Raw genomic sequence first — 21,590 nt, forward strand, 5'->3', positions numbered from 1 at the left:
TCATGTTTCTGCAGAGCTGCAGAGTTTTTTCAGTGCAGTTACCCTTTAACTAACAGGTTGAGCGACAGTCTGTGAGTCTAAAAGCCATAAATATGAAGTCATAGGTCTTTACTGATCATTTAACAAACTATTTTTAACATAAAGACACTTTTTAAAATTGTACCTCTTCAAAAACATAGAAAAACACCCACCGTTCCTATCAACTCTCACCCTGTTAAACCTAATGTCATATATTTTTCCCGAATTCCATTGTCAGATTTTAAGTTATTTGAATAAAAAATCTTGAATCATTTGATTAATTAGAAATGTGTTTAGGAATTTTCCAAATAATAAGGAGATTAAAGTGGTTCCTGTCTACTTGTCATATATTACTACAAGCAGGTGAATAACACACATAACTGCAGGCTTAAAGCTGCAATGACTGACAGGAGAAAACTCAGTTAAAAGATTTGGAACTTTATGTGGTGGAAGAAGTATTCGGAGGTGCAAACAATGTAAAAATATGGAACAAAATGCTCTATGTTTTGCATTACTTTTACATAAATAAAGTTAGAGCAGTTGTAATGCAGAGTGTTTAATGTACAAAACTGTAAATCCTGCAAAGTTTCTACAGCTATCAGATCAATGTCACGGTGTGAGGCAGGTTCATTTCCTTCTTAAATAAGGACTTTGCAGTTTATTGCCTCACTATTTCTCTACAGTTTTCTCCTGATTAAAGCATGAGACTGATCATTTGTGTGAAACTGATAGTGGAACGAGCGCTCAGCTCAGCGGCCCCTGAATGCATCATCTGAGGGATGTGGGAGGATGAATGGAACAGAAACGGTGACTTCATGTGTCATTTGGCAGCTGTTACAAACTCATCACACACTATAAATATGGGAAGCCGGTCACCAGCTCAGGGGTCCTTCACCCCTTCGCTGGACTACTTCGATATGGCCCCTGGTGCTTCGCTCCTCACTGTCTTTGTAGCTTCATGTTTCTCCTTTTGGTTTTTGGCCTTTCTCAGAATCACCACAAGTGAAGACTGAGGTCGTGTTTTTCCAGAGTTTGCACACATATTCGGACCATGTTAAAAACAGGGTCACAGAGGCCCCGAACCCACATTGTGCAGTTCTTTATATGTAAACAGTTTAGTTGGAAACGATTGAAGTGAGCAATCAAAATGACACAAAAGCACCAAATGAGAACATTTTATTAAACCTGGACAGGCCCAGCAGGTACTGGTCCATGTGTCACAGTCCCCGTCCTCCATGCAGCTGTCGTGATCCACGTGTTGGACTTTGGTTTTGTTTTGTTCCTTGTTTCCTCTGATCTGGTTTACACACATACTGTCTAGGCCCTGTTCCATGGTGGGTAGAGGGCGATGCACCAATTCAGCTCATGTCGGTTGACAATAATAACAACAATCACCTGTCCAAGCCGCATTTCCTGCCATATGATGTCACCTCAGTTCCTGATCTCTGGTGGGCACAACCTATAGTGTGTGTGTGTGTTCGCCACATACAAAGGTGAAAACAAGTTCACAGCCCTGCGGTGCGCTGGTTCCCCTGTTCCTAGCGTACCGCTGTTCTTCCTGTATGGGGCGGGGTCTAAATGAAGGTTTGCACTGGGTCATTAAAAAAAGAGTCACGAGCAGCACCAGAGCCGACGTTGCAGTAAGACTTGCTGGTGAGCTGGATGCGGTCTCCCTGTCTGCCTTTTAATAGAACGTATGCAAATAAATGGGAATAAAATAGCCCCGCCCGCGTGCTAATCAGTGAGTGGTCGGCACGTCGCCGCGGTGCGGTCATTAGCGAAAAACAAAGCGGACCTCCAACACTCAGCTAGTCCGCTCTTCGGGGAGCGTTTTACTTCTTCAGCGGAGAGATAAATGTCCCTGTGAGCCGGCAGACACGACTAGAAAAAAAGGTACGTGGTTGTTTTTTAACCTATTGGGTTCACGTTTGGGTGGTTTGTGCGAGTGGAAACGACGGCAGCGACAGAAGAGGACACGCGAGGAATGTTCGGGGCAAACTTTGGGTGGGGATGGACACTACTTAGCTAACGGGGGCTAACGCTAACCACCGTTAGCAGGCGAATAACGGCTTTTCCCCCGCGAAGCTCACACGTTCTAAAACAAGACGTTCACGGATTTCAACCTACACCCAAAGCGTGTCCCCTCGGGGATTTCAGAAGTGGCTTTTGTGTACGTGTGTGTGCTGAAAGTAGGCCCCGGGGTCGCAGTTTGGGAGGCTCCAGCATTTGTTAGCTCTGGCTAACACTTTTCATGAGGGTCCCACTCGCCCTGAAGCGCCGACTGTAGCACAGATGATGAGTGTGTTCACGTCTGATGTCTAACAAACTTCATCCACTTTAAATCTGCTCGGTGGTATTTTCTCGCCTAGTGTCACTGCAGCAATGAGTTGTTCAGGAGAAAAGTCGTTTCTTGAGTGTTCGGTAATTATTTCCCTTGATTTTTTTTCAGCTTCAGCGTCGCGAGGATGTGAACTGTGATGTTTTTCTTTGTTTTGCACGCGCATAATTTCCTGCCTTTTTCTAGCCTGGGGAAGCGGATTTGATCATACATCCTTTGTGTCACTCCCGAGATAAACGTGTTGGTTTAGGTTTTACATGTCCCAGCCGAGCTGCTCCAGTTTATGTGGCTCATCAGATTAGGAAAAGGCTTTTAAAACGAAGGGGTGTGTGAAGAGAAAAGGCCATTTGTATTAATATCAGCATGATGCTGCTGAGGAATGTGGTTCAACCGTCCAGTCTCGGCAGATGATGTTTTAAACATGTGTTTCCAGAAAGCAGCCCTCGGAAGACTGACATGCTTCAGAAGATTTATGGCTTTGGGCAAAACCAGCGTGAAAGAGAAAAGAGAACCAAACTTTGCAAACCTGCCACAGCATTTAGGTGAACTCGACTCCGTTCCACCCAGTCCGCTCATACTGCATTGTTTAGATTGGGTAAACTGTGAAATCAAGATTTCTTGAAGTGGGCCAAGTTGAATAACCACAGACCCCCTTTTCCAGCCTTACGCTCTGATTCAGGACTCTTTACTGTGCAGTGGGACAAGATTGGTCTTGCCGGCCTTGTTCACTTCCTGTAAAGGAATTGCATCCTTAGTGGGTGTTTTTTTTTTTTTTTTCTCCCTCCCCCATGAATCTTAGCCTCAGGCTTGATTTGTTCAGGCTAAGTTAAACTATGATCTGTGCTCTAGGCCATATTTAGAGACATGGAAATGTAATGTCTTGGCTTAATTACAAGCCTGCGCTGGCATCGTAATGATATAGCAACGCTTCTTCTCTTACAGTATGTACAGATCACATGTGAGCAGATAATATACAGCAGACCTGGTAATTAGACAATGAGGGGAGACGGATCTGTAGACCAGACCTGGCAACCTGTGGATCCTTGAGTCACTTCCCATAGTTACATTGTTTATTGGGGTTTAAACAAAGACAGCACTTTTCAGCTTGGAGCAGGGAGTGTTCACAGCCCGATGAAGGGCCAGTCAGTCTTGCCCAACCCTTAGACATTTTTCCCGGCTTGTCAGATATGAGTCAAAGATGACGGTACTTCCGGAGATAGAGCGACAAAGCATGTGGGTGTCCTACTGTCCCTTGTATGGACGTCTGCTTCTGTGGTGAAACATGAGAAAGCAGACATATGGGAAGTGTTGAGCTGTTTGAGAAAATGTAGATTTAGACCTGCAATAACCGCTTTTTGGTCATTGGGGGGTAATAGAAAATAACATGAACTCAACGTTGCCATATCAACCCTTCCTTTAAATTGTTATAGTGAAGTGAAAGTATGCTTACATACACATTTAGTCACTACGGAGCAACATAATCATTTTCTTGTTGAGCAAGGATAAGAAAACCTGCATATATTAACAACAATGTCAAGAAACCATCTATTAAACATTTGTAAAGGAAAGGAGCCCAACATTGTCATCTTTTAACTTCTAATGTTTTAGGATTTGCCTCTTCGGTAATGTGACATTAAACAGAATATATCTGTGTTTTATAATGTTAGTCAGACACAACCCGTCAGAAAGAGTTTGAGAAGCTTCTTCTCCTTTTTGTAGCCTTTTCATAGACAAATAACACAAGGAAAAGGGTTGGGGGACTGCTGACACTGTAAGAATGGCCTAAAGAAGGCAGACCCTGGTGCTGTGTGTGTGTGTGTGGCCGTTCCAGCATAATTACTTGTGTACTTAAAGTGCAGTGTGGGTTTCTGTGTGTGTGTGGTGATTAAGTGTTAGTGTGTCCAGGGGAGCAGCAATGTATCTGTAACTATGAGGTCAGCTGTTAATAAGTATGATGGCCAGAGGAAAGAGCACAGCATTGTTCTCCCACCTCCTGATGTAAAAGATGTAAAGGATTTTAGTTGACACAGACCTGGAGGATATGGTGTGAGCAGGCCTCTGAAATCCACTCTCACCTCTAAGGTTCAGTTCCAGGTTGTCTTGATAAATAAGCATTTTGACAACGCCTGAGAAAAGCACAAAATCCAGTTCAAAAAGATGTCATTAAAAGCTGCTCGTGTCCTGTTAATGCCAGCTGACAGAAGCCCGGGTTCCAGCTATTTTTTTTCTGGGAACTCTAAGTTCAAGTTGGATAGAAGTGGAAAAATCTCCCCATATTTCTGTTGCATAGTTTTTTCCAGGACGCAGTATGGAGCTTGTTAATGGGGAATGTGTTCTCTCATCTCTTTGAATGGCTGGAGGCTTGGAATCTCCTCTAAATGACAGAAAAACCCTTAATGGGGCTCGATGGTCTGCACCTTTAAACATTTGCAGCTGACTGAATTTAGCTCCTACCAGAATTATTCTGCTGTATCAGCTGATTGTTGGATTTGTTGAAATCCAACGTGTTAATGCAGGTCACAATTATCACGTCTTTGTTTTTATTTCTCATTCTAAGGTTCTAAGAGAGATTTAATCTGTTCCAGTATAACAGGAGGCCCAAACCTTTTTTTTTTTTTTTTTTGTGTCGCAGAAAAAGGACTCAAACCATTTTTAAAGTGAACATCAGGTTGAGTAAATTCCCTATTGTGTTGCCTTGTCTCAGATGGGTTTCTTTCACTTATGCTGTGTTTGCAGTCAGGAGTGAAGTGTTCTTCCAGACCCTTTGGCAGTGGGCAGCAATATCTGGCTGTGGTTTCATTAAGGAAATTGATGCAGAGCTGTACTGAGTGGTTTGGAGACCTATTGGGTTGAGAGTGGAGTGTGAGCCTTAGCAGCAGGTGGGGGCTGACTGACTCACTAGGTGGCAAACATTGCTTCCACGTTGGGGGATGGGTGCCTCACCCATTCTGTGAACGACCCGACGACCCAGTCGGCACAATGGCAGCTTGTACTGAACATAAACTTCCATGCAGTCCATTATAAATTATGTAATTACACGGCTTCATTGTGTGACAGATCTGAGTTGCACAAAACAGTTATTTGCACATGTAATTCTCAGATTCTCAAAACTAGATGTGGAAGTGGTTCTGGTGTGGTGGCAAAAGCAAGATGATAGATAGAGGGTTCCATTATGCCAGAAGAGAATGTTTTGTTTTAAACTCTTTCTTTCACAAAACAAGGAATATGAAGACTGAACCATAGGATTTAGTTTATTTTTTTTCTAGACCTACCTATTATTCATTATTCATGAAGTAAAATCTTTGGCTGTGGCCCTGTTTTTAGTCTCTGGATAGTTTAGTTTGAATTAGTTTACTAAAGTTGCTTGTATTGTGATGCAAAATTTGATTAAATGTATCAAACACGGGACTTGGCATAATATCAGTAAACATGCAGAAAGTAATGGCGTGAGATATTTGGTGCCTACTGTGTATACTTATTTATACAGTATTGTAGCAACATGTGTACTTCTCTCTTCATGGTAAGGCAAAGTACTCATCAGGGTTTGTGATGCCCACTGTGGTTAACCACTGCTAGCTCAAAACGAGGAACCACTGAGATCGCAGCTACAGTTGTGGTAGCTTGTGCAGGGCCTGTTCTGTTTATTTGGTACGATGCATACACAACAAATCATCAGCTTTTTGTGTTTTTTTTTTTTTTTTTATTTCTCACTTAATTGTTTTCTTCATTCATTTTACTACTCTTTCATAACAATCTTGTGAATTATTGTGTGATATTTCTGTCTTTCTTGCTGCCAAATTGCAGTTGCTGCATTAGCAGGCCGCACTGTCAGCAACAGTTGATGAGGCAGTGGATCACTGTTAGTGAACACAGGAAGAGACAAAGACACAGTGTTGACACATGTCCACCTTGTCCCCTCCTGTTTTGAGTTTGACTGAAGACAGAATAGTCTTTAAACATGGCTTTGGACGCAGTGCTTTACTAAAGTAAAATAAATGATTAAAAAAAACACACACACACACACTGAAATAGTCCATCAGAAATTATTTCTACTTGTGTCTTATTCGCCACTGAAGTGTCACCAGAAGAATGCTGCTGTAAAGTAGGCGGACTTGCGACACAGTCGTTTCTTTGCAGGGCAACTGGATGTGTGAGGAGAAGAATGCTCTCTCTCCTAGAGAATTTATGTCCCGGAGACAAACTTACAGACTGAATCAAAACGCCTCTGACCTGTCTGAACAACAAACTCTGGAGGATTTTCAATCAGCTCATCCCAACAGCAGTGGGAAGAAATTCTTGATAAAATATTTGTCTGGGCCTGTCGTCTCTAATGTTCAGCTATTGCATTAGATTTAAGGAAGTAGGTTGTTTTTACACGTCGAGTCGTTTGTTGCTGTTGAGGCAGCTTTGTGGTTAGTTTAACATGTTTTGAGTCTTATTTGATTTACTTTTCTGATGGCTCATATTTACTGCATACTTGCAGTATTTATCCTGCTAATGTTATTTTTAATCATCCATGAAGCTGTTAAGTGGAGCAGTTTTTCTATTAGGTTAAAATATTCTGTTAAGCTTTGTCAGCGAGGTCCACGCTTGTGATTTGTGTCCTGGTTTTTTCAATAGACACAAAGATATAGGTTTATTTATATTTGACTTTGGTACTTTAGTAAACAATCTTGCAAATGTTAATGATATTTTCCTGGTGTCTTAGCTGTTTAGCTCTTTTGACATTACTTCCCCAAACAATCCTGTCCACAGTCCAAAAATTGCAATTAATTATATCTTAAATATATCTTTCTTAAACTTGAAAATATTAAAAATACTAAAACACATAATCCAGCTAGTTTTCCACTCGAGTCTTGTTTTACCTTTGGTTGTAGAAGAAGATACAACATGAGTAATTATTAGTAGAGTGACATTCAATCCACAAATGGTAACAACGTAACAACGCATATACATAAGTATTATTTTCAGTTGCCTCAACAAACGATTTCTATTTTCCTTAAAAAAAAAATCCCTTTATACCCAACACTTTGACATCTGAGCTAAAAGAATGGTATGTAAGTATCTATAGCAAGTTAAAATGATATGCAGCGTCTTATTGAACAAGGCCCTGCTTTGAATCATTAGGGCCACACACCTCTGTATTTGAGAAATCCACAGTCTGAGCTACTGTAATGTTGGAAAGAGCGGAGCAGATCTGGTTATTATTAACAAGTGGACTTACAAATGACACTACGGCACGAACACGAACACAAAGCATGTGTCATCCCCATCTTTTCCAGCGTGACCATACAAAGTCATCATTCGACAAAGTTTACGCCTGTTACTCTAAATATTAGGCTGTCAGTTCTGGCATTGTGACTATTAATAGGCCGTAGTTGCTGTTTGTCTATAGAGGCGTCCAAAGGGAGAATGACCATCGTGTAACACTTTGGTCATTTGCCACTCAGTCATTCACTGATTAGAATAGACTTGAATTCACAACTAGCTTCATACTTTATGTCAGCTGATTTTTCTCAACACATCATTGACTTATTGAAGTGCTAATGAGCTGCCATGTGTTCAGTATGTTCAAAAACACAGACTCTTTATTTAATTTAGGACCCTCCCCTGTCAAAGAGATGTCTGTTAAGTTTTTTGTTTATCATGTTGTAAAGGGCAGTTTTGCCACAGTCTATAGTGGATCAGGCCTCAGCTTCCTGTCTGCCTGAAGCTGCTATCAGCTCTTATCAGCTGGACGTTTATGTCCCGCCATCTCTATTAAAACACTAAGGCGTCCACCTCCTCCAGGCTTATGATAAAGCTATAACTGTCTGAGTTTACATGCACTCAAGCAACCAGGCTTCTCGGAGAAAATTCGGGGACGGCGTTTCCATGCAGGTAAGAAAGCTGGTCACTGGAAATCCAGGTATTCTACACTGCACATGCAGCAGAAGAGTAAGCTGGTTTCTCCTGGACCTATTTTGGAAGCCTACCTCACAACTTTCACTCTATAGTGTTAAAAAGCACAGCTGATCCACAGTGTGAATTTGAGAAAAAAAATCTGCAGGAGACTTATTTAGGCTACTATGAGAAACTTGTCGCATTCATTTTTGGTCTGACTTTAGATAAACTTGGTTTTAAAAACGAGGCGGCATCACTCCCTCATTAAGACTCACTCAGCTGCTTGTTACTGTCTGTAGCCTGTTGCTACTCACATGCGCTGTTGGATTATAAAGCTGGTTATGTGCATATGTGGCAGAGAAATCAGCGTTCTCTAGTAGAAACCTACCTGGGCAAATCAAGCTTTCCTAATCTCCTACCCTGGTTTTGGAAACCAGCTTTGACGTTTACGTGACCATTAGGAAATCGACTTTCCTGAGAACCAACTGTAGCCTAATTACTTAAGTCCTTGTGAACACACTCACGGTGGACTTGCTCCCAGTTCTTTATAAAACAGAAGGAAACAGAAGATTGTTCCCACAGGACCCTTAATGGAATAGACGTGGAATATTTCCGACATTATCGTGCCCAAGATCGGTAGCAGAAATCCCCGTGGCCTCCACCCAATGCTGTTCAACGACACACAAACATTAGTGACTCTCAATCTGTCAGCTCTCTGCAATTTGCAGCCCCACAGTTCTAACCCAAGCTGCTATTGAGGAAAGCTTGGCAGGAGGCTCAATAATATAGAAAGTACTTTCAGTTGAAGTTGGTTTCGGTTTGAATAAGCATTTCGATGGGTGTGATAAGCATTTAAGTATATTTGAAATATTGATCAACAGAAATAATTTTCATATGTTGTCACCCACCAAACTCTGATCTTAAATCTCTGCAGATTTTGCTAGCTGTGCTTCCACAGTAGTATAACTATCTACTGAAAGGGCATTTATAGTAGTTTACATTGGTCATTAGGCCTCGTTTCACAGGATGTGGTTGTTTGAATTCCTGCACCCTCCGACCAGCACTGCACTGCAGCTGCAGCTTTCACTTAGAATCTATTTTGACTTGAGTATAGGGTGGTCAGGCAAGGAAGTGTGTCACTAGAGATGTGGGGGGTATGTTCAAGAGGAAGCATGAAAAAAATCTGACTGAATATGGGAGAACACACATACTTCTTTACTGTGTTTTCTGCTGTCCTGATTAGATTAGCTCATTATTTTTGTAAACCTGATTTTAATTTTTTATTTTTTAATGCAGTGTTGTTTGAAGCCTTGTTTTCTCTTCCATGCCCGGTCTTATCTGAGCTACCCTGGTAATTTAACAAGCCATCTTGTTAACTTGGCCTGTAACACCATGATACTTTCCAAACCCCAGTCAGAAACTAAGTATGCAGTTCAGTAGAAGTGCTTATAAAAACTTGCAGCTGACGCCAGCTGAGTGTGGGGAAATTATTCCTCCAAATTTGGAAAAAACTAAGTGAGAGGCCCTCCTCCCTCTACTGTTGTGACAGTGGTATTTCACCTCAGCGACAAGAAGTCTTTATAAGAAACAACTTGTCAATTGCCAGGATGACGACAGCCATCATGCAATTTTATTTGCTGTGTTGGCCTCGATTGAGAATCCGTTTCAAAGCATGTTGTGGTAAACTTGGTAGAATAGTTTATTTACCAAATGAATGCGTATACTCTGCAGCTGTAGCACACATGGAAATAACATTACTGAATTGAAACCTGGTTTAAATTACATTAGGAAACCGACCATTTCTCGTGTTTAAATACCACATAGCTGTGTGATTACACTACCCAGATGCTGCCACCTTAGTGTGGCTGTCTCGACTCTAACACATTCTGCTTTTGTAACCACACCAAAATGAACTTGACCTGTTATGTTTGCAGTCACGTCTCCTATATTGGCATCAAAAATGTACAGGGGCCCTTCTGCCATATTAGATCTGTGCCTTTTTCTACTGATAAACACGTCAATGTTTCAAGCATGTATGTGAATGTTGGCTTTTTTTTCTTTGGTCCAATAGATTTTGTTTCTGCTTCTCTTGTTACAGATGGATCTGCAGTTACTTTTAATAGCAACATTATCAGCAGTCCTCTGTGTCACCTTGGCGCAACAAGGTAAGAACATAGACCTGTCAGTGACAGATGGTCGTTTGAATTTTGCTCTATTTTTCATATGTTAATTGCTAAATGATAACTTGCACACCAGTTCATTTAGTGTTATGAGCTTCCTTATGCCTTTCTGTCTTAAATCCTGCTCCTCAGTTGTTCTAAGGAACTCATTGCAGTGCAACAATAGAATGGACCTGCATTCTTTCTTCCATTTTCCTCCTCACACATGTATTTCTTCATAATGATATTCATGGTTTCTTATGGCTGGTAGTGAGACACTTTTTAAAAGGTGGCGTCATCTTTGGGTTTACTGCTTGGAGCATTTTTCAGAATCTCTCAACTGCCTAACTCAGAATGGGTTGTTAAATGGTCTGCACTTATATAATGCTTCTACCGATTGGTACTCAAAGCACTTTACACTGCTTCTCATTTACCTATTCACACACACACACACTGTTGCTGCTATGCAGCTGGACTACACTCCGGCAGCAACTAAGTAGGTGTTCAGTGTCTTGCCCAACGACACTTTGACATGTGACGGGAGGAACCAGGAAGCTGATTGAAGCTGGTTTGAATTTAGTAAACAGATGGAAATTAAGAATTATTATCTTGTCTCTTTCAGAGGGCAGCATATGCATTAAAGCAAACGCACAGTCATGCGGCGAGTGCATCCAGGTTGCCGAGATGTGTGGGTGGTGCTCAGATGAAGTGAGTAAATTATGTGAAGTTGTTGATATACTGTTTTGTCAAATGAATGAAATCTTATCTACAAGATCATAAACTGTAGGTGTGGTATGTTCAGAGCTTCCGCTGTGGTTCGTATGGTGGTGTTGGCACAAAAGCCATCTTGTGTCTCTGAAGTGTCAAATAAATATAAAGAATACATTTTGATAATGTAATTTTTGGCAATTACATCTTTTCAAAATGTGCATAATTTCTACTTGACCTTAAAGTACATACACAAACACACAGTGTAGAATTACAGAGTATGGATATTAAAGAGAGTTGTTATTTATCTTTTTTCCTAAGCCAAGTTAACCACCACTTCTGTATTATTGTAAACATCAGAGCCACTTCTTCCTTCACAGTGGAAATATTTTCTAAATAATCTTATTTAATTTGCTCATTTCTGTACCCTCCCCCTTAGCGAACAGAGCAGCAGCTTGTAGGACAGACAAATGTTGTAGAATTGCATGTCCTGCTGTGCATCAGTTGTCTGATACGTATTTTATTTAGCTGCATTAAATTTAAGCTTCGGTGTGAACCTCTTTACAAATATCTGTATATGTGCAATCTGTGTATCATTCCATAAACTCTATTTCTGAACTCACCCACTCAGTGCAATAGGTGTTTTCTTATTATTTCTGTGTATTGAATAAATGTTAACTGTGTGAACAGCCTGATGCAGCAGAGAAGAAAACAGTTACTGTGGGTCATGTGGGTTTGATAAAACTAGGTCACAGCACTATTTTTGTTTTTCTGAGTGATCTCATCGTCTCAAGTTCTCCTGCACTACAACTTGTTGAAGAACACATGCTAACAATCTAGTGTATATTCTTAGCCAAGCTTCCTGGTCATGTGCTTCTCCTTGTCTGTTGCTGCCTACAAACAATGGAGGAAAAGAGAGAGTTAAAAGGCCAGTTTATGTAAAATGTATTGGATTGCATCAGATACTCAATCAGGTCAAAGTCTGTAAAATAGTTTGTGCAGCACTCATATGCCAGAAATTGGTAGACTTATAACATTTGGACATCAAGCTTGTGGAGGTGTAAAGTGAGGTTTTTTTATATAAAGTGAAGTTTTATTGTTAAAGTTGTCAGCATGTTTCTTTAAACCAGACTCACAAAGACAAATTTCTGTAAATATACAGAACCTTTCCAGATGGTTCTATAGAAATTTTGGAAATGCATTCAAGGTGAAACTGTTTTTTATCTTTATTTTTTGTGATCACATCATCGTATTTCCATTAACTTCAAACACTGTTTGATTTGAACCTTTATGAACACTTTAGAACTTTCTCTATTTCTGCATAAGACATTTTAGCAACTTTTAAAATAGATTTTTCACACATCTTAACTATTTGAAACGATTCAATCTTAAACATTTGTATGTGGCAGACGTATGTGAACCAAGTGGGTGCACTACACAACCAATGGATAACAATGATCCATAAAAGTGTGTAACAGTCTGGGAGGTTTACATATTAATGCGGAAATAGAAACCATTCTGAAGGGTCTATAAACTTTCAAGCCCTGTACATTAGAGGTTAGTTAGTTTCCATCTCAAATTTTAAATATTTAGGAAGTTGGTTATGTGTGTAGTAGTTATTCATTTCAAATAAACCTTTGCCATTTTGCAGAACTTCCTCACTGTGGGCGAGTCCAAGTCAGCGCGCTGTGATGACCTAGAATCTCTTAGGAAGAGAAAGTGTGATGTGTCCAAAATCGAGAATCCACGTGGAAGTATCACAATTGACAAGAACAAGCCTGTCACAAACCGCAAAAAAGACGTGGCTGAGAAACTGAAGCCCGAGCAGATCACCCAGATTCAGCCCCAGAAACTTACAATGAATCTCAGATCTGGTAAATTTTCAAAGCTATCAGTGCTTTAGCACATCAGGAGAACCATTTGGTTGTTTTGTGGTTTCTTGAGAAAATTCCTTACTTACTTACTTCAAAATCAATAACTATCTATCTTCCTATCTATATCTGTATATTTATCTATTATTATTTTTTTGTCCTTTAAGGTGAGGCTCAGACTTTTCAGCTAACATTCAAGCGTGCTGAGGACTACCCCATTGACCTGTATTACCTTATGGACCTCTCCTTCTCCATGGCTGATGACTTGGAAAACCTCAAAAACCTTGGTACAGACCTCATGAAAGAGATGCAGGAGATTACCTCAGATTTCCGAATTGGTAAGTTAAATCTGTGTCCCAGTAAAAGGGGAAAATCGGCAACAAAAAAGCCTCAGTTTTAAGTCTTTTCTACAATCCTGAGTAAAACCTTTTCCTTTTTCTCTGTTTAGGATTTGGCTCCTTTGTGGAGAAGACAGTCATGCCTTACATTAGCACCACACCAGCCAGACTCATTAACCCCTGCACTGATAACCAGAACTGCACCAGCCCCTTCAGCTACAAGAACGTCCTGAAGCTGACAGACAAAGGAGACGATTTCAATCGGCTGGTCAGTCAGCAGCAGATATCAGGAAACCTTGACTCTCCAGAGGGGGGCTTTGATGCTATCATGCAGGTCGCCGTCTGTGAGGTAAAAGAGACAAAGATTGAGGGTTTTACTGCCCTTTTATGATGGCAAGACATGCTTCTACATGAGTAGATTATTAATGAACTCTTTTGTTTTGTCCTTTCCAGGAGCAAATTGGCTGGAGGAACGTGACTCGTCTGCTAGTGTTTTCCACCGATGCTGGCTTCCACTTTGCAGGAGACGGCAAACTGGGCGGCATTGTCCTGCCCAATGATGGAAAATGTCATCTGGAGAACAACATGTACACCATGAGCCACTACTACGTATGTATTTTATCATTTGTCTAATACAGTACACAGAACACTTTGAGATTTGCCTGCTTTCAGTAACGCTCTCATTGTCTCAATATGGAGGTAAATGTGTGCATGTCTGAATGAATCCTTTGACAGGACTACCCCTCCATCGCCCACTTGGTTCAGAAACTGAGCGATCACAACATCCAGACCATCTTTGCCGTTACACATGAATTCCAGCCTGTTTACAAGGTAAATTTAGTTTCTGTGAACATTGTTTGTTTTGCTTGCTATTTAATATCATACAATTCTTATTTATTTATGTCCTTACTGTCCATCATTATCTTTTGTCTCTTACAGGAGCTGAAGAATCTTATTCCTAAGTCAGCTGTTGGTACGCTGTCATCTAACTCTAGCAATGTGATCAAGCTAATTATTGATGCTTACAATGTGAGTCAAACGTGTGATCTGTATTTGCACACTTTGATTATTTTTGGATATTTTAGACTTTGTTTTAATAGACAATTTTGTATACATCTATGTTGCATGCATACAGGCTTATTGAAACAGACTTACTGATCAGTGTGTTTTGAGTATTTGACCCGTTTGTTTCTTTTTGGGACAGTCCTTGTCATCTGAGGTAATCCTGGAAAATGGCAAGCTGCCAGAGGGCGTTTCCATCAGTTACAAATCTATCTGTAAGGACAAAGTGGAAAGAGCAGGGGAGGACGGCAGGAAGTGCTCCAACATATCAATCGGAGACGAGGTAGGGAAGATACTTTGTGTTGCAATTATTTTGCATGTGTGAAAACAGCTAAACTTAATGAGATTAAACAAATTTAGGTTCTTGGATGCCTCAAATTATGGACCACTCTCTGTATAAAGCTGCTAACAGCGTTAAATTAGACAATGGATACAACACTTCACAAGCTAAGAACCTCATTTGCGTCTGGAAAAGTTTGTAATGACCTTTTAAACTCCTCATATTTGCAGGTGCATTTCAACATTTCCATTGAGGCTGAGAAGTGTCCATCACCTGGCAAGTCTGAGACCATTAAAATCAAACCTCTGGGCTTCACTGAGGAGGTGGAGTTGGTTCTGAACTTCATCTGCGACTGTCAATGTGCAGCAAAAGGACAGCCCGACAGCGATAAGTGCCACGAGGGCAATGGCACCTTCGAGTGTGGAGCCTGCAAGTATGCATTTGGTCATGAATATTTGATAGAGGCTTTGGGTTAACGGTGCCTAACTGTACAAAAAGGGTCAACTTATTAGAGGATGTAGTGATACATGGTACAAGAAATGGAGGCAGCAGCTGTCCCATTGATCAGAAAACGGTTAGAGGCTGTTTGCAACTTGATACTAAAAACAGTGTGTCAAGCATTTATTGTGTATCTTTAAAATCTCACCCCCTCTTTCATTTACACACTGACACAGGAGAACACATTAAATCGCAGCTGCCAGTACCGGACACATCTCGGTACCTACACATGCACACATACAAACGTCACACTCAGCACACACAGCTTGGTCCCTACAGTACCTGTTTCCTGAACATTTAATGTGTCTCTTTTTATTCTACTTATTCCCTACTCATAATGTTGGGCTCCAATTAAGCAGAAAATGACGCTCACCTCCTGTTTTATGGCACAGGTGTAATGAAGGTCGCATAGGGCGTCTTTGTGAATGTAGCAAAGATGAAGTCCGGACAGAGGACCTGGATGCCAACTGCCGAAAAGACAATGGCACAGATATCTGCAGCAACAATGGTGACTGTGTCTGCGGCACCTGCGAGTGCAAGAAGCGGGAGAACCCTGCTGAGGTCTACAGTGGCAAGTACTGTGAATGTGACAACTTCAACTGTGATCGCTCCCACAACATGCTCTGTGGAGGTGAGGATTGTAGGAATGTAATCATCCAGCACAGCAACACCAGTTTCTTTGTTAGTCTGTGCTGACCCCTGACATTGCCTGTGCTATTCCAGGACATGGCCGTTGTGAATGCAGGAAGTGCATTTGTGACGCTAACTACACAGGCAGCGACTGTTCTTGCTCCCTAAACACCGCTGGCTGCCTCGCAAAGAATGGCCAGATTTGTAACGGCCGAGGCACATGTGAATGTGGAGTCTGCAAATGTAACGACCCCAAATTTCAGGGTGAAACTTGCGAGGTCTGCCCCACCTGCCCCGGCGTCTGTACCGAGCACAAGTAAGTCTGAAGATTTAACCTATCTGGAAGTAATGTGAATGTTTAGAGATATTATTTTTTTTGATTGAGATGTAATTTTTAAATTGTTTTGAAAGGCCAAACTTTTACAAATGGGGAAAAATTAATGTGGATTTTGCAGGATTCAAATTAATGTAGGATAGAGCCAAGCCTAATGAAGAAGCACGTGAGGGCAGCTTGTTCTTCAAATAACAGAAGACCAGTTGAGACAATTAGAGAATCCACTATGTTAAATTTTGTTGTGTTTTAGGCCAGAAAATAAATGAATAAAATAATTGGTGTCCTACCACATTTCTCTTTCTTTAGGCTGAGTTCTTTGTCACAGCATTTATTTCTTTTAATAGGTACTGTATATAGCATTTATTCCCTATTATTGGGAGGTAAAACTTGTATAATGAATTATAATTTACTGTCTGTAACTGTTATGCAGAAATATTCTTTTCTGCTTGATTACTAGTTTTTGCTTTATTTTCCCTCCCCAATGTGTTAATAAGTAATGTCCGAAGTCATTTCCAGAGGGTAGCAGATAATGGAAACATTCTGAATAAGTAATGGAAACTATATTTTAGATGTCATGACCTTTCTAAAATCTTGGCCGCAGCTTTGCCTCAGTATCTCTAATTTTTCATCATCTTTTAAGCTGCATTAAGTGTAAGTTGGTTTCCCTGCCTTCACCAAAGTAAGTCAGTCAGTGGTCCACCTTTGTCCCGACAGAAATTGTGTGCAGTGCCGAGCCTTCAACGCCGGTGAGAAGAAGGATACATGTGAACGGGACTGCAGCTACTTCCAGCTGATCAAAGTGAAGGACAAGCTACCCCAGCCCACAGACCAGACCTTCCCACTGACTCACTGCAAAGAGCGAGATGCGAATGACTGCTGGTTCTACTACACCTTTGCCATCAGGAATGAAACCAAGGAGGTCTACGTGGTGGAGAACCTGGGTGAGTCGACATAAATCAGAAACTACAAACCTGAACGCTTTGGTTGTTTCGCTTAATTTCATACTAGTAGAATCTAATCTCTTAAGTTAAAGGACACATGGAGAGTTTGAGAACTAGGAGCCCTGTGGAGCAACGATTGTGTTCGTCTTGTCCTCTAGCACATGGGCAATATGATAGTCTTTGCCTTTGTTTTGACATCACTACAGTCATCAACCTACGTGCAGTTTTTCTAGTTCTCATTTTAATACCTTTTATTAACATTCATGGATTTAATTTGGTCTATGTGCGTTTCAGAGTGCCCGGCAGGACCCGACATCATTCCCATCGTGGCAGGTGTGGTAGCCGGCATCGTCCTGATCGGCCTCGCCCTGCTGCTCATCTGGAAGCTGCTCATGATCATCCATGACCGCCGAGAGTTTGCCAAGTTTGAGAAGGAGAAGATGAATGCCAAGTGGGACACGGTGAGTCACACCAGAGCGGAACACATGGAAAAGGTTATCAAAAGATCTGAGATCATACCAAGATTATGGCATTTTACTTAAAAGTTTATATGGTTAAGCTTATGTTTGAAAAGCAGTGAATGAGAATAACTTCAAAACTAGCGCAAATATTAGGATATTAATAGACACCTTCAAGTTGTGGGTTAGCTGAAATCGTTTATGGATGTGTCAGTCTGCCTCATCCAGCCCTTGACCAACCTCTGCTCCATCCTGTTCAGTGTAGTGTTTACTCACTTAGGGCCACAACCTGTCCTTTAGCTGAGAGTGCTGCCTCTCTATGTCCACATGCTGCAACTGCATGACCATAAATGGTAAGGAATCTGATGAGTAAGGACTGACCGGTGACGTCGGCTGCTATAACTAACAGCAAGCAGCAGTGTTTATTAGAAATGAAGAAATGCGTAGTTACACTCAGTTAACCTGTAACTTGGAACTTGCTTTATGCCACCAGAGACACTACAAAGAAGACGGTTTGAAAGGAAATTAAAATAATCACGTCCTACTTAAATGCTGGTACTACAAGGTGTTAACACTGCAAAAAATCATTGATAAATATTTACTATGAATTAATTTCTGACCTTTCCTGCTACGCGCTGAACATTTTCCATCAGATTTTTACTTCTGTCCTTTTCACTGCTTCTCTTCACAGTGTTTTTTGTTTTTTTTCCTTTTGTCTTCATCCTTTATTTCTCCCATGTTAGCAAGGAAACCCCATTTACAAGAGCCCTATTAACCAGTTCCAGAATCCCAGCTATGGGAATAAAGCTGCTGCTCTTTAGGTCAAAGTTTGTATCACCTGTTTGCGCTGTGGACTTGCATGACCTGTGTCTGTGCAGTTTTACACTTTTATTGGGTTCTTGTTGGAATGAAAGGAAATCAAAGATTTGGTGGCTGCATGTTGTGAATTTGGCATGTTATACCACGTCTGGCAGTGTTTGAATTAAACAGAGTGAGAAGTTTCTGACCACTTTTCCTAAAGGAGAATTATTAATATGCTCACTTATGATTCTTAATATAAATTAAATTTCCTATATCCACTGAGAAATGAGAAGATAGTGTTAGAGAATAAATACAATGAAACTTGTTAGAATTACTAGAATACTATACAGAATATGTTGGGATTTCTATTTTAACTGTTAAAACCTGCCCGGGCTTTCTTTAAGTTTTTATTTTTGTTTAAACTTTTAAAACTGGACAAGCACAGATAATTTCTACTAAGCTTGTATGTACCTATGACTTTTAGGTTCACTTTTTATGGATCAGTTGTTTGGCCCCGGCACAGAGCTGGACTGTACATAAACATGTAACCTGTAATCAGTTTTCTTCACTGACATATATAAACAGGATGGACTTGTTCTCAATGCTAAAAATAATAAAGGACAGTGTGGGTTTCTGCACTTCCACTGTGAACCGAAAAGGAAGATGAGCTGCAGACAGCCGGTGAAGGTGCATCAGAGTCGAGACTACATGTAAAAAACACTACTCTAGTAACAGCTCAGTATAATTTATCATGAATCAATTTACAGCAGTCACAAGGAAATTCAGACTATGAAAGTGTTGTTAAGGATTTTTCGTACGGCAGGAATCCAACCTGTGGTCATTCAGCCAATAGGGCATCTTAATTTGATCTCTTATTCTTAGCCACAACCTAATGCACATTCTCCTTAGATTGTTTTCCTTACACAGAAACACAACTGCTGCAAAGGCTTAATTATTTGCTTTTAGCTCCATTGTTTACCAAAACTATAACTGCAACTAGAACTAGTGTAACTATACTAGAGCACACGGATGCACGGATAACTTAAGAGTCAGCAAAGTGATCACTGCACATTCTTACCCAAGCAGTCAGTCTGGCTGCTCAGCGTGTTAAATTCTAACAGGTTAGTTTAAACTGTGTTATTGTGCTGTTTTACCTAAACTTTAACAGACATTAAAATGTTATCGTGACGCCATAAAACTGAACCACATGAATGTTCAACCCTGTCTCCTAAAAAGTCACGTTTAGACAAAAATTAGACTCTTGCAGCACTTAGTTACAGTTTATAGTCTGATCTAACACGTTATTTTTAAAGCATGTTGCATCAGACCATAATGCACAAAGGGATTACAGCTTGAGTTTAGTTGTATAGGAACATAATTTGTAGGAGACAGGGTTGAAAGGTTTGACATGTGCTGTGATTTGCTAACCCGATCACTAAGTTCAACCTCACAACTATGTCACTCACGTCTGCTGTTTCTCTCTCTCTTTCTCAGGGTGAGAATCCAATCTACAAAAGTGCCGTAACAACTGTCGTCAATCCAAAGTATGAGGGAAAATGATGGAGCATTGCCTTTTGCTGTGACAACACTGTATGGAAAAGGAAAAGGGCTGGGGTGAAGGGAGGGGTGGGTTTTTTTTTTTTTTTTTACATTTCACCGTTTTGTTGTAGACACCAAATGCTTTTTGCCACTATTTCCTTTTGTTGTACTTTCATCTGAATTGTGTACAGTCTGTCTAAATGGTATCTCTGCAGAATTTGAGAGAACATGTTTAAAAATGTTTTTTCTTTTTTGGGGGGGTGGGAAGTCGATTTGTGCTACATCGAGAGATAAATGAATATCTCGCCAAGCAATCAGTGTTTTTGTTGAGGGTTTCTTTCCAAATTACCATATATACGTTATTGAGAGGGTGGTAATTCACCTGTCAGTGTTTCATAAACACAGGTGAGCAAAGGTTTAAAGATTGATTTGCCTTCTGAACAAAGATGGTATCGTCTGTAATCATTTCGACTGAGGTGTCACTGTGCCTCTTCAAATGTAGCACCAGCTCGCCGTGTTCGGCGGCAGTGAATCGTGTACAGTGTTTTGGGGTTTTGTGTAGTAAAGCCATATATGTATTCACAGAGCAGAACTGAAGGTTCTTTAGACTTAATCCACCTGAACAATCAATTGAAAGGTAAAAGTCTAGGTCCTTCTAGATGAAAGGGCATCATGTGTACAGTTGTATTTCTGTATGGCTCCAGGTTGTATTTGCTTAATGTAAAAGCCTACTCAGGTCCTTTATTTCTTTACAGCAATGCCAAATATACAAGCAGCCCTTCCTGGTTTACTAACTGAACAGACTAATATCGAAATGCCATGTTTTATTTGTAGGATATGAATTGGGGAAGGGTCCCACTGTTTCTTTATACTGTACATGTCAGTAATTCCACCAAACTCTTGTGGTGCTTTAATCAAAAAAAAATAAGTATGGTTTTGATATCATTTAGTTATAAAGTTCAAGGGTCTAGATTTTTTTTTTTTTTTTTTTTTTACTTTTGTTTTTATAAAAGGTTTCACCTACCACAGTTGTTTTCAAGTGCCTTTTGAAATTTTACATCACATTCACATTTGCAATTCTGTATACTAAAATTATTTATTGAATAAACATTCGAAACTATTTACCCTTATATTAATGTTATTGTGTAATTGCTCATTTGTGGTGTGTTTTTTTTTGGTAATAATTGCTGTGTCAGTGTGTCTTTAAATGTGTTCACCTCTTACTTGCTACTGTACATAAGCCTGATGGGGGAATTCAGAGCTCAACATAACTCGGGACAAAGAACAAAGCATGTTATTGATTTGGGCCTTATAGGTAATTCTGATAAATGAAAAGAACTGTGAACAGGTTTAAAACAACAACTCGATGAATTTTTAGAAGGGTTCTAATTGTGTTCCATTAAAAGTATAACTTCACAAGTCTTTGAAACTGATTTTTGTAAGAGACTCCAGAGAAAAGCGGTGGTGGTTCTCTGCTTCTGGAGGACATCACCACGGTTATTCTTCAGGAAGAAACATGTCCCTCAGTGTGGCAGCGTCACTCCAAAATATTAATGGACAACAGTATAACAGGTTTATGGTGCACACGAACACGTTGCAGTGATTAAATACAGTTCCTGTAATGTTGAGAGGGGCACCTTGTGACTGATTTGGGAAAAGAGCAGGGACCTGAGCCCCCAGAGCGACCCCCTGTGTATACACCTGTCCTGTATGACTCTATGATCTAAATTGA

At 40.4% G+C, this 21,590-nt stretch overlaps 1 protein-coding gene across 2 annotated transcripts; it reads left to right on the forward strand.

Moving 5' to 3' along the window:
* Positions 1 to 1,616: 1,616 nt before the first annotated feature.
* LOC137098660 (integrin beta-1-like) lies at positions 1,617 to 20,988 on the forward strand. Of its 2 annotated transcripts, XM_067475142.1 has the most exons (17): positions 1,617 to 1,911; positions 10,338 to 10,404; positions 11,021 to 11,106; positions 12,758 to 12,980; positions 13,145 to 13,315; positions 13,426 to 13,664; positions 13,769 to 13,924; positions 14,051 to 14,146; positions 14,255 to 14,344; positions 14,520 to 14,660; positions 14,888 to 15,090; positions 15,548 to 15,786; positions 15,879 to 16,101; positions 16,834 to 17,060; positions 17,355 to 17,521; positions 18,262 to 18,339; positions 19,814 to 20,988. In XM_067475142.1, exons 2-16 carry the CDS (start codon positions 10,338 to 10,340, stop codon positions 18,337 to 18,339), a joined length of 2,406 nt encoding a protein of 801 aa, XP_067331243.1. In that variant the 5' UTR covers positions 1,617 to 1,911; the 3' UTR covers positions 19,814 to 20,988. The 2 variants fall into 2 exon arrangements, with proteins under 2 accessions (XP_067331243.1, XP_067331244.1); XM_067475143.1 differs by lacking the exon at positions 18,262 to 18,339 and having other exon boundaries at positions 1,618 to 1,911.
* The last annotated feature ends 602 nt before the right edge of the window (positions 20,989 to 21,590 follow it).

This window comes from Channa argus, chromosome 14 (genome assembly GCF_033026475.1).
Source record: "Channa argus isolate prfri chromosome 14, Channa argus male v1.0, whole genome shotgun sequence".
Taxonomy (NCBI): Eukaryota; Metazoa; Chordata; class Actinopteri; order Anabantiformes; family Channidae; genus Channa; species Channa argus.

Coding starts and splice junctions, on each gene's coding strand:
- LOC137098660 (XM_067475142.1), top strand. CDS start 10,338: ATGGATCTGCAGTTACTTTTAATAGCAACATTATCAGCAGTCCTCTGT. Junction 14,345..14,519: donor TAATTATTGATGCTTACAAT/GTGAGTCAAACG, acceptor TTTTTGGGACAG/TCCTTGTCATCTGAGGTAAT. Junction 15,787..15,878: donor CCACAACATGCTCTGTGGAG/GTGAGGATTGTA, acceptor GTGCTATTCCAG/GACATGGCCGTTGTGAATGC.